This window comes from Mustela erminea, chromosome 1 (genome assembly GCF_009829155.1).
Source record: "Mustela erminea isolate mMusErm1 chromosome 1, mMusErm1.Pri, whole genome shotgun sequence".
NCBI classification, from domain to species: Eukaryota; Metazoa; Chordata; class Mammalia; order Carnivora; family Mustelidae; genus Mustela; species Mustela erminea.
Genome location: NC_045614.1, coordinates 77,381,270 through 77,394,976, shown reverse-complemented (window position 1 = coordinate 77,394,976; position 13,707 = coordinate 77,381,270). Strand labels below are relative to the sequence as shown.

General features: G+C 41.1%; 1 protein-coding gene across 6 annotated transcripts in view; it reads right to left on the bottom strand.

Annotated features, from left to right (window-relative positions):
- Nucleotides 1-13,707, bottom strand: part of NEK10 (NIMA related kinase 10) — a 239,980-nt gene that overhangs the window by 14,316 nt on the left and 211,957 nt on the right. For all 6 annotated transcript variants that reach the window (XM_032324693.1, XM_032324792.1, XM_032324858.1 and 3 more), the window contains one exon: nucleotides 10,036-10,146. In XM_032324693.1, the coding sequence (XP_032180584.1) occupies nucleotides 10,036-10,146 (111 nt within the window). The remainder of the gene's footprint in view (nucleotides 1-10,035; nucleotides 10,147-13,707) is intronic.

The following is a 13,707-nucleotide window of genomic DNA, read 5'->3' as shown; positions in this document are numbered from 1 at the left end:
GGGATTCTGCAAAGCACAAAAAACAGCAACATGAATGAATGTTGAGCAAAAGAAGCCAAAAACACCAAAGAAGAGGTAATGTATAACTTCACGTAGAGGAATTTTCACAAGCAGACAAAACTAAACAGTGGTGATGAAGATGAAGATAATAATTGTGTTATGGCAGAAGATGGGATCTGACCAGGAAAAGGGAGGCAGGAGCCTTCTTCAGTACAGGAAGTGTTCTACCTAGTGAAGTGAGTGGTGATCCCCCAGATGAGTATGTACATGGAAGTCCACAGAGCCGTACAGGTTCCTCACTGGATGCATTCTGCATTTTATACCTTAATAAGAACATTTCCTATGAGTAACTGATCATTATTCCATCTGTGTACTTTGGACACTACAAATACAAAGTATTTCTGTGTTTGCCAGTATCCATGTTGCCAGAGAAGACTACACTCCAAGAAAAACACTATGGTTCCATCCTTTGTTATTCTTGAAAAATTATTTTCCTTGCTTCACTGACAACTGATAAAATGAATAGTCCATCTGTAAAATGACAAGATCGTAAGATTGCAATGCATTTGCGGTGCAGGAGGATCTGATGGTCACATGCCTTAGTAACATTCTCATCATTGTTATTAGGATGCCACAGAGGTAGGCCTAAGCACTCTATTTCTCATAACCACGTTAGTAGGTTGCTCCAACTAAGTTTCTTGATATGTCTTGCAATGCTGAGAATGATTTCCTGGTATTGCCTTCCAAATGATTTCAGATGGCATTGTTTTTCATGTGGTTGAACATAACAGTAATTTGGCTGCCTGAAACGCTCATTCTAATTATAGAAAGCTTAGTTAAGTCAACTTAATTATTAAATAAACACCTTGGAATCCCAGCTCGTTCACAGACAGGAAGGTGTTTAAAGCTGCACAGTGAAATGTGTGAATTGTGAGCTGGGCGGTCAAGATAGCCATTTTATGAAAATAAAGACCAGTCCTTTTCATTGATTCAAACCTTGAAAAGAGGAGCGTTTGAGGATGCCAGTGCCTCCTCCATTAACAGTCTCCTTCAGCTTAAGAACTGCAAATCCTCAGAGGGATGGGCCCCATGGATGAAGCCAAGGACTAAAATTCATTGGTCTTGTGTTTAAATCCCAGGTACATTTATTTTTCTTCCAGAAACTTCCCAGAACTTCTTGCAGTTCTATTTTCTGACATACACATTCTTTCAGCACATCTTTTTTTGCCCCTTAACTCTGTGTCATGCTCTGAGCGCGTCTTGCAAAACAGAGTCGGAAACCACTGGATCTCATATACCAGTGATCTATCCAGCTTGTTAGCACCGTGCCAGGCACCAAGGAGGACACAGCAAGGACGTGGCTTTCCATGTGGCTGGAAAAATGGGCTCATGTACACAAACAAGAAGGAGAATAAACTATGAAGTGTAGAATGAGGTGGGGAGTTCTGAGCTTCCAAAAAGACCAACATGATTTTCAGAGCTCTGTAGCAGAAGCACTGGAGCCGAGCCTTGAAGGATGGATTTGGTGGATGCAAGGAAGGGAGGCAGACGTTTCAGGTGAGTGGAACTTGGGGGCAAAGGCTGGGCCCTGCCTAGCAGTAGCAAGGTGATGAAAGGGTGATGACACGAGTCCATGTTACAGAGGTGAGGGGATCTAGGTTGAAGAGAGAAAGGCAAATGCTGTTCATTGATTCAGTGGGGATTTTTATCAACTCTTATGTGTCACAGATCCAAACAATGAAAACAACCAATGGTGGCCAAAAATTGTACTCTCAGGGGGCACCTGGGTGGCTCAGTTGGTTAAGCGACTGCCTTTGGCTCGGGTCATAATCCTGGAGTCCCGGGATTGAGTCTCTCATCAGGCTCCCTGCTTGGCGGGGAGTCTCCTTCTCCCTCTGACCTATTCCCTCTCATGCTCTCTTTTTCTTTCATTCTCTCTCTCTCTCTCTGAAATAAATAAATAAAATCTTTTTAAAAGAATTGTACTCTCAGAGCTTACTTCCTAGCTAGGGAGGACTATAGCTGTGAAGTGTTCCTCTGAATCTCCGTGAAATTCCAACAGTGCGGAATGCACTGAAGGACGGGCCGGTGGTTCTCAGATGTAATGGGCAGGTTCAACTTAGACAGGAATGGCTTTCCTGAAAAAATGACGCGCTGAGAACTGAAAGAATGGGAAAGAATGGGAGAAGGATGCAGCGGGAAGATCTGGAAAGGCGGGAACATGAGCATTTGCAAAGACTCAGGAGGAGGCTGCATGGTGGACAGACGGGATCTGCGGCTGGTATGAGACCGTGAAGAACGGGAGAGGGATGAGAGGAGGACCGAGGGGTGGGCAGGCCTCGGACCAAATGGGACCGGGAATACTGTGGGGATGATTTGGCAGTTTCTACTTAGAGCCCCTGAACAGCTTTCTGTGTGTCTGTGGGGGTGGGTGCTTGTATGACCTGGTCAGATTTCTGTTTTGAAACAGTCATTCTGGTGCGATGTGTACCAGCAGTCTGCATGGGCTGGGGACATCCAGGTGGAAGCTCCTGCACATAATGGGGGCCTAGTACGCTGGGTGCCAGTGTTTAGATGGTGAGGCAGGAAACTGGAGGCTTACAAGGTTTTTTGGTATGCTTAAAAAAAAGAAGAAGAAGAAGAAGAGCCGGTATGTTTAGAAACTCGGTCTGGCAAGATGGATCGGAGAACAGGGAAGTCAGCCAAGAAGTTGCCCAGAGAAGCGTTAAGACGTTGAACCAGGTGGTAGCCAAGAAGAAGATCGAATACCCTCCCCTAAAAACACCAGTAGCTCCTACAGCCACTTACTGAGTCCTTAAACATTCCAGACACATCGGATGTTCTGTTTGGTTCCTACAACTACCTCTAAGCTAAGCATTATCTCAGGTTTACAGATGGGGACATTGAAATGGAATTTGCTCAAGGGTCATAGCTGGTAAGTGGCAGAAACAGGGCTATCACCCAGGGCTTTAACATCAAAAGGCGAGCAAAACTGCCTACGGGAAGACGATGCAGGTGTTAATGACCTATGGGACAAAAGAAATAACATGGAGCAGCTGAATGTGACTGCAAGGTTTAAAGACTGAGCAGAAGGAAAACATGCCTCCAGTGATAGCGATGCAGATGTAGGAAGGAAGAAGAAGGTGGTGAGCCCAATCCTGGACACACCAGATAGGCTAGAAAAGGCTCACCACATAGGGGGACTATGGATGCTACCACAGAAAGGTTCAGAGCAGCCCCTATGGCGGGCAGAGGCCCCGAGGCGGTCCAGCAGTCCTGGGCCAGTGCCATGTCGGCCCTCTCTTGCCTCTCAAACATTCAGCTTAGAGGGGTACTCCCATCTTTGGCATATATGTTCTCTTTGGAAGAATGCTTAAGACCCTCTTTCTGAACTGACATGAAAGGGGTCTCCTGCTCTGAATAAACATCTACAGTTCAAAAGAGCCAATGACTGTACACACTTTTGAAACAGAGCCAAGCAAATATTAAAGAGAACAGACTGTATCACTGTTACTACTCCCTCTCCCCCAAAACTCACTCAACTGATTTTGAGCAAGTATTGAGCAATTTTAGCACTTCATCGTTCGATTGAGATTCTAGTACTTTTTAGGCCAAACCTAAAAGAGAAACACAAACTGTAATCTTCATTAAATTCCCCAAACTGTATCTTCTCTTCCATATCATAAAATAAGGTGATCTTTGCTGCAGAACAACTACACCAATTATGTGGCATCTAATCAGCTGACGTAGAAAAGAAATGAAACAGCATAAATGAAATTAGAGGCTAGAAGGGATAGAGTTTTTAACGTGTCACATCACATGGCACTCACCGGCACTGACCTTTTTTTCCTTTAGGTTTTGCTGTCCTCTACGACTTAGTTATAATATGTTAAGACATAATATATTGTCTTATTTTTCATCTTTTCTAACCTACAGCTCCTTTTTGTTCTTTTTTATGAGGTTTCTGTAGGCTATTTTGTTAACAGACATGTCCAGTATTTCTACTCCCTTTTCTCTGATACGGAAGTGCCCACACACGCATACGCATGGTGCCTTCACAGGGATGGTCCATCATCATGTCCATAGGATGCACATCGCATCCCTGCCCTCAACCCTACTTCCCCCAGAAGCAGCCTTGCTGCCCTGCTGTTTACATTTCCACCAAAGATCGTGTTTAGCAAAGAATTCCATAACTTAGCAAAGGCTGGCAAACCACTGTCCTGTGCTATTTCCAACCATGAGCTCCTCCTCCTCCCAGGACCTCCATTCAGACACTGAAGGTGGTATCCAGGGAGAAAATGAACAATGGCCTGACCCTGATGGGCGGGAGAGCCCTGCTCTAGGAGCTTCTCCACCGGTCCAAACAGGTTTGCGCTGGGCACTGCTGATTTATGATGCCTCCATGGGGCCCTGACAAGGGCTAGGCAAATATAAGCATAATTATTATGTGCATCAAGAGACATTAATTAAAGCATGAAGAGAGGAGCAATCTGCTAACTGGAAAAGAGCCGGAAACCTGGAGTTGGGAATTAGAGATTGCCAGTTCCTGAATCAGGTAAGCTTGACCTTGCTGATCTGAGTTGAAGTACAGATTAGGAACCAAAAAGAAATGCTCGTCTTTCCTTGCAATTTCTTTATATAAGAACAAGGGTCATTTTTCCTGTACGATTCCCTAGTCTGGATTTCCTGCTTATCTCCATGGTGTCATTTCACATGTTCTCTCGTCCCATGTATCTGCTACACGTGCGTAGCTTGAGGTAGAGCAGGGGCTGGTAAATTTCTTTGGTAAAGGGTGAGATAGGAAATACTGACAGATTTACAGGCCATGTAGTCTGTGTCATGGCCACTCAACTGTGCCTACGTGGTGGTGAGTGTGACCACAGACAATACGTGAGGGAAGGGAGGGCGTGTGGTCGTGTTCCAGTGACTTTATTTCCAAAAACCACAGTTGGGAGGCTTCCTCGGATGCAGATCCAAGCCTTTAGCAAATATACTTCCTGGATGGTACCGCACATGCATCAGGAGCCGTACAACGTCTGGCTGCCCCTTTTTTGGGACATTAGCAAGCCACTGGGGTGATGTCTTGATCCATCATTCCATTAGAGGCTGCAGAACGGCAACGTTTTTTTATTCCTCTAGTTCTTATTAGCTGAAGGACTACTTTAATAAGAAATTTCCCCTTCATCCATTTAGTTACCCCTGGGATAGAATTCATAAGGCAACGATACAATAAATGCTTGATTCGTTCCTTTTGTAAATAATTTTCAAAGTAAAGAGTTGGTTACTTAGCATCCTCCAAAGGAAACTAATGAAGGATTTTTCTTTTTCTGTCATGAACTCTTAGATTTAAACTTTAGTTAATTCTTTCAATCCATTGCAGTCATTATTCTTATCGATGCGCTAATTATCCAATAGCTAGCCAGTGGGAGCCTCTTGAAGTTGGTGCCTGAGTCCTTTTGACACATCCCCAGTAATCCTTGATGGCATCCTCACTACATGACCTATTATGTCAAGACATTCCACCTAATTTAGTCCCTGCTCTAGCTCTATCGGCAGTCAGCCGTACCTCCGAGGAGGCACCAGTGCTAAAGTTGCTAAGTGTTGCTTCCTTAGTTTCAAGACGACTTAGCAAAAATATTAGGATATACGTGCATTTTTAAGAAAGATTTATCATGAATCCATACTCATTCATACTGGGATCTCCAATTCTAATTTGAATTAATATATTCCATCTTGTTTCTGTTTCTCCTCTCTCCCATGCCGAAAATCCTAGTTTCCCAAAACACTATACAATTTTATTCCCCTCACAATTTTTAGCCAAGGTTGAGCAGATTGGACAGAGGATCAGCTTAGGTAAGTCATAAATGAAGAGCTTAGTTTCTTAGGAAACGGCTTTTCTATTCTTTCACTCTTCGGTATATCCTGCTGGGTCTCGGGCCATTCATCAGAAGGCACAATCACCCCATAATGATTCCTCAAACTGGAGACATGGACTCCCTGGATCTCAGGACAAGTTTCAGAGGGGAAGGTGAAAATCAAGTGCATTTTATAAACTATCACTGCTTGCTTCTCCACGCCCTGGGGTGGGTGACTATTAGTCAAAAAGACTAACTGTCCACTCCACCAAGATTATGCCAGGGATAAAAATCCATTTCTAACAAGAATTGTCACGAACAAAAGATTAGACCAGAACAGGAGAAAAACAGAGGCCATAGACTCTTCTCATTTGTGTTTAAATGAGGGCAGGAGGGCTTCTTTTTATATCCATATAAATATGGTATATGTCAATGTATGTCATATAATATGTTATATACATCAATAAAGAAGAGACCCAAAATAGACTATATTACACAGAATTTATTTGTCAACATAGAATATATTCTGTATTCAACGATCATACATTGAGCTCTATCATGTGCCAAGCACTGTGCAAGACTGCAGGTAATCAAAGATGAATATAACACTCCCACTGATTTGGGGGGCAACAAAAATGTAAGCTACATAAAAAGCTATTTGAAACATAACAGTGTGAGGGGCACCTGGGTGGCTCAGTCGTTGGGCATCTGCCTTCGGCTCAGGTCATGATCTCAGGGTCCTGGGATCAAGCCCTGCATTGGGCTCCCTGCTCAGCGGGGAGCCTGCTTCTCTCTCTCCCACTCCCCCTGCTTGTGTTTCCTCTCTCACTCTGTCTCTGTCAGATAAATAAATAAAATCTTTAAAAAACATTAAAAATTTTTTAAAAAACCCACAACAATACAGTGAAAAAGTACCTGAAGCACAGAGAAAGGGGAGATTAATTCTCAACAGGGAAAATCAAGGGAGAGTTTTATGGAGGAGCTGGCCTCTCAGTTCAGTGGTGGAAAGTAGGAAGCATGTTAATATTCCAGGCAGAAGATCAGTTTCCGCACAGAAGACGAGGCCTGCCTCCAAGATCAGGAGGGTAAACACCATGATGGTATGAACCACCACAGCTTGTAATTATCAGAGAAGGGGACCATAGCATTCCTCACAGGAGAATTTAAACTGCCTCTAAACAATGGTGAAAAGAAGGCTAAGTCTATGCCCCCTTGGGTTCCCTCACCCAGGCTCCCTGAATGCCCTCTACCACTTCATTAATCCATTTTCATTCCCCAAACCAAGGACAGAAGGTAAGTGCTCTAAGAGAAGCTGCCACTGTACAGGGGTAGGCCACCAAGGGAGGCGGAGCCATTTTAACGAAAGAGAATATTTTTTCTATCAGGAGAGACAAGAAACACAGCAAGGGAGGGATGCAAACCAGTATACCTCAGTAACAAAAGAGCAAGCGATCTGTTTTAAGGATGTGCATGAGCGGAAAATCACAGCATTGGGGAAGAGCTGGAGGCACCTCTATGCATCAGACAGCCTGCTGTGGGCACTTTTCATCTCTTAAAGCTGGGATTTCTATTAAAATAAATTTGTGTACAAACTGGATTATTCTGCATATCATTTTAATAAGAATATTAAAACCTAGCAACACGTAATATTTTCATGGGAGATTTGAGCCTCTGTCTTCCTAAAATATGTTTATTGGTACTCACGGTACAATATGTAAATATCATAAAACAAATATCCGCAGTCTCATCCACTTGTTTCGAGCTCTTCGAGCTTTGTTTCTGGGCCTGATTTGCCAACACAACCCGTGAAAGGAATTGTGCTCTTTCATCTCTGATGAGATAGGTTTCTGTCTTGTTTACCTGCCACTGCTATCTCTTTTCCCATCTCCTGTTTGTGTAGCTGCAGACACCACAGAGGGAAGGCAACCGAGCAAACGCACTGTTTGCATTTCTCACCAAAGAGTCCATCGTACTGCCTGAATAAGGAGTATATTTATGCTTAAGACTGGATCCAGGACAGGACAAACTTTAAAGAAAAAAGTTCATTGGCCATGTGACTATTTCAAAGTTTAAGAAGACGATAAAACAGATGATAGACAGACAAACAGATAGAGAGATAGATAAAGATAGATAAATTAAAATGGGAGGAGGCCCAAACTGCTTGGGCCTCAAGTCTTTCCGGGACAGGAGCTTGTGACCACCTCCAAGGGATGTATGGAAATGGCTGCCAGCCAGACAAAGGGGTTTCTTGTCATCAAGTTGTGCTAATTAGAGATAAATAATTTCCCTTCTGTCTGGTTGATTTAACTTCTTTGTGATTTCAATTTTGTGTATGTGAACAGAAATATTTACTAACACCCGAGGTCTAGGAGATTATAGAATATCGAAGATGGAAAGAAGCTTAAAAATACAGTTGGCTCATAAACAACATGGGTTTGAACTGCGTGGGTCCACTTATATGTGGACTTCTTCTTTTTTTTTTTTTTAAATTTATTTATTTGACAGAGATCACAAGTATGCAGAGAAGCAGGCAGAGAGAGAGAGGAGGAAGCAGGCTCCCCGCTGAGCAGAGAGCCCAATATCCCAGGACCCTGAGATCATGACCCGAGCTGAAGGCAGAGGCTTTAACCCACTGAGCCACCCAGGTGCCCCTTATATGTGGACTTCTTATAGTATAGTCTGTAAATGTATTTTCTCCTTCTTGTGATTTTTTTTTAATATTTCTTATTTCTAGCTCACTTTATTGTAAGCATACAATACATAATATATAACATACAAAATGTGTGTCAATCCCCTGGTTATGCTATTGGCAAGACTTCTGGTGAATAGCGAGCACTTAGTTAAGGTTTTAGGGAGTCAAAAGTTATACTCGGATTTTCAGGGAACCTGGCTGGCTCAGTCGGTTAAGTGTCTGACTCTTGATTGTGGCCCAGGTTGTGATCTTATGGGTCATGAGATCAAGCCCCAAGGCTGGCTCCACACTCAGGGGCATCTGCTTGAGATTCTCTCTCTCCCTCTGCTCCTCCCTCACTGGCACGTGCTAATGGTCTCTTTCTCTCTAACATGAATAAATTATATATATATATATATATATATATATATTTATATTTATATTTATATATAAAGACTTTCAGCTGTGCAGGAGCAGGGCATCAGTGCCTAGTCCCCATGTTGTTCAACGGTCAATAGTGGTTCATTCCACCCTCGTAGGTGATCAAAATCACAGCTTCAGATGGTAAAATGACTTGTCCAGAGTAGCACAGCTCAATTTAGAGGCTTGTTGGAGAACGTTCTAATAAAATAGTGGGATAGAATTCTCTTTAAAAAGGCTAAATTAGGGACGCCTGGGTGGCTCAGTTGGTTGGACAACTTCCTTCGGCTCAGGTCATTATCCTGGAGTCCCGGGATCGAGTCCGACATCGGGCTCCCAGCTCCACGGGGAGCCTGCTTCTCTCTCTGACCTTCTCCTCGCTCATGCTCTCTCACTGTCTCTCTCTCAAATAAGTAAATAAAAATCGTTAAAAAAAAAAAAGGCTAAATTATATTTTTTGATTAAAGATATTTAAAGACATTTATTCTTAGGAAAATAAGTAATCATATCGAAAGAACTTCCTATTAAGCTTCTGAGATGACGGCCACAGAAATAAAGGTGAGAAAATCAGAAGCAAAGACATCCTCAATTTCATACCATAAGCAGTGCTATGGTCTGAATGTTCGCATCCCCTTAAATTCCTATGCTGAAACCTAACCCCCCAGGTGAATGTATTGGGAGACAGGGTCACAGGGTCATTGCAAGGTAGTTAGGCCATAGGACAGAGCCCTGGAGTGCTCTTACAAAAAGTGCTCTTTGAAGAGGCCCCAGACAGTTTCCTTGCCTCCTTTGCCAAGCGGGGACAGAAGTCACAAGCCTATAACTGGGAAGAGGGCTTGTACCAAACCTGACTATGCTGGCACCTTGATGTTGAACTTCCAGCTTCCAGAACTGTGAGCAACCTCTGAGGTTTATAAACTCCCCAGTTTATGGTGTCTTTTTTATAACAGCTTGAAAGGACTAAAACAATGATAACATCCTTTAATAGAGGATAGAGTTTAAAGTACAAAGCAGAGAAGGTATAAAATTTAGCTCTTCTGATGTGTTTTTGTTAGCCAGAGAAGAACTCCTAGGTGTTGAATACTGTACCTTTTTAATTTCAGATTTCAAATTGCAAGGGTTACTCTGCTGGCTGAAGAGGGATTTCTTGAATCTCTCTATAACCCTTCTTTTCAAATTGTGGTGCAAAGCTGGAGGAAGCTGCGTAAAATGAGAAAACAATTATTATAAGCAAATTATTAACACTGCACAGATGACTCCCAGGAAGCATTCACTGAAGGTCAGTGTAACAACATTAATTCAACGGACTAAAAAAGAATAAAAATTCTACTTCAAATAGCATGATGAGGTGTGATATTGTTTCATTCCATAATCCAGAAGGAATATGTTGCTCTTCTCTCTTTCAAAAGGCTGCTTCTATTTACCCTATTGTTCTTTCATTTTTACTGGTATTATTTTCACATAACAACAACATTGCACCTATAAATTGAATTTGGTAAAAGAGACTTCACAAGGAAATATGCATTCTAGCAGATGTTTAGTGCTTACGTCATGCCTAAAATTTTGCTAAACATGGGAAGCAAGGCATTCGTCCTGATGGATCTGATACTTTAGAACAGGAAGTACATATCTGCATTACTACGTAGTCCTGTGTCTGTCAGTGGATGTTCCTGAATATTCACATAGAGGGAAATCGGATTATAGGGACCGGTTTTGTCAAGAAGAAGAAAATGAATGAGCATACATTGGGGCTGGGCCAGGATGAGCTGGATTTAATAACTTAGAAGGAAGTCCCTCTTAAAATCTTAGAAAATATGGTGATTGGATGAAACTGGGGATTTCAAAAATTTATTTTGTAGTGCTTTGCAGTTGAATTTAGACAAGGAAACCAAAGATCCTGAAAAGCACAGAGGGATGAAGTAAAGTTTGGGAGAAGGATAAGAGAGCAGAGAAATAGGGTCAGAATGATAAGGGGTTTCAGAGTGCAAATAATGTCTGGTTTGTTTAAAATATGGAGAGGACCTGGAAGGAGATGAAAAAGAATCACTAAGAACAAAGATGGCTAAGTGGGAAGGAAAACATGGTAGTAGGTGCTCTTAAGAGGAAAAGCAAAACCAAACAAATCAAATGAAAAAAAAAAAAAAAACCAAGACAATAATTCAAAGTTTACATCAAAAGAAAGAGCAACATGGTAGTGACAATCATTTACCCACCCCCACTCCATTTTTCTAATACTCTCTTAGAGCTTACGTTTGGTGCCCTGTGACTACTTTGGGCCAATGAGAATTATATGTGTCATTCTGAGGATGAGGAAATGCAAAGCCAGTATGTTTCCTCCATCCCTGTCCACCCTGGGCAAGGAGCGTGGATTCCACCCATTCCAGATGGCATAGCCACAAGGCCACAAGGGCCACCTGACCTGTCTAACTTTAGCTAAGTGAGACATAAAACCTCTATTGTATCAAGCAAAAAGATTTGGGGGCTTATTAGTATAATACAGCATTCCATATCCTGGTTAATACAAGAAATGTCTATTCATTGAAGTTTCATGAAGCAGGGGAATGTATAAAAGGTACTAGAGAAATAAATAGGGTCAATGGAGGCTCACAACAGCTGATTTTATAGCCAAAGAAAAACTGCTCATCAGTCTAAACACAATAGACTATGGGACCCATTTAGAAGCACCGTAATGCTATCAGCAGAGAAACAACATAATTGAAATGTGCTTTTACAATGCATCTATAATCCTAGTCAGTCCTTTGACTCTGTTTGAGTCAAAGCAGGTTTAAGTACAGAGGAACCAAAACTCTACTGGAGGATCTGAAGCCCTTTATTATACTGAAAGGTTCTGTAAATTGACAGCACTGAATCTCTACTGAGCTCTTTTTATGTCAATACTATAGCATTCTTGTACCTTGCTCCAGATGTAATCACTCTCCCTATCCCCAGCAAATAGTCATAATTATTGCTGTCATTTTACATAAAATGAAAAGGGAAATAAGGAAATGTGGAGAGAGGGAGAGAGACAGAGAGAGATTTCTTGGCATTAATGAGCAAATTGTCGGAAGACAGATGAGAAGGAAAATGAGTTTACGTGATATATGTGTGCATGAGAGATTAGCAAAAGTGAAATGAGGTTAACCTAAGAGGAGGACCAGACAATGAAGAGAAGAGTTATTTGCACACTTTCCTAGCAAAGGAAGAGTGGAGAAGGGATGGGAGAAGCGCCTGGAGATAACCTTTTGGGATTTGGTAATTCCCTACTGTTTGACACTGGAAGTTGCCACTTCCCAAAATTAAACACCAGAGGGCAGTGTTGGCCCAGGACCGTCTAGTTGTTGCCTTGCATGATTCTAATTGCCAAGGAGAGAGGCAGAAGTGAGCCTCTGATACCCCTAATTGTTTGCACAGCAAACTTTGAAGGCGTGAAGACCAGTGGGTCCTCAGTTTCCTTCCAAAGTGACTTACGCCAACACTGGCAGCTATCAGTATGAGATTACTAATTCAAATATCCTAAAAATCCTTGCTATTTAACTTGATAAAACTCTCGTTAACTTAAAGTTGCTTTTATTGCTCCTGATTGCTTGAATTAATTCTCATAAAAGCTTTCTTGAATAAGTTAACAGTGAACTAAAGATTCATACACAGGGCAGTATTAGAAAGCTATTTTATCTTACTGGAAAAATTGTCACTATACACAGCATCCATCTTTAAAAGTTTCATGGAAGAATTTAAAATTTTACACAGAATAATGACTCAGGCATTGTTCAATCGCAGAAAATGTATTATAGTAAATGTATTATATTAAATATACTATATTATATTTAATGACAATTACACTAAGAACAGAATAGTAATACCTATGATTTGTATGTGCCAGTTACTATGATCACTCCTTTATGTGTATTAAGTCACTTTTCTCCCCACAATAAACTTATAAAGCAGGTACTAGTCTATAGGTAAGGAAATCAGAGTTTAAAAACATTATGCAACCTGCAAAGATATTTTCTGAGGTAGTGTGTCTTTTAACACAACTCTTATCCTAGAGCAAACACACCGCTATAGCATTACTACCATTTAATACTTTACATTAAAACTTCACATACTTTATCTTCTTTAGCACAATAGCCCCATAAACTACCCGAATATTACCGATCAAGAAACTGATTCTAGAAAAGGCGAGTCTCTCACCACCCATCTAAGAGCTTATTTTTTGTTCATGTTTTTTGTTCTGATCTCTGGGTTCTATACTAGAGTTTCTTGAACTTGCATTATATTCAGATACTTTCTAAAATACACTCTCTAGTATCTCCAAGAATGTTAGCAGACCATCAGTAGGTGAGAGGATGCTATTTGAAGTGACTTAAATAATATCTGATTACAAAAACAAACTATTTTGATATATTGCTTCTTAAGAGATTTCTGTAAATGCTAAAAAACTCAAAATAAATATTATTATAAGAAATTATATAAATTTATTATATATTTATATATTATATATTTATATATATTTATAAAATTATATAAATTTTATAAATTATATGAAATTGTTATCAAAATAAATAGACAAAATGTAAGCTTTCTTTTAGAATTTGCAAACGCCAAAAACACGACTGCACTTAGATACATGGGTTCACCCTCAATTCTGTTTAATCTGTCCCCCCTGCCATTAGTAGCCAGGAGACCCAGATAAGAGAAATTAGGATGGTTCTAGTTTCATCTATCACTACTCCTGAAAAAACCAGTCTGTTTCACTGATGA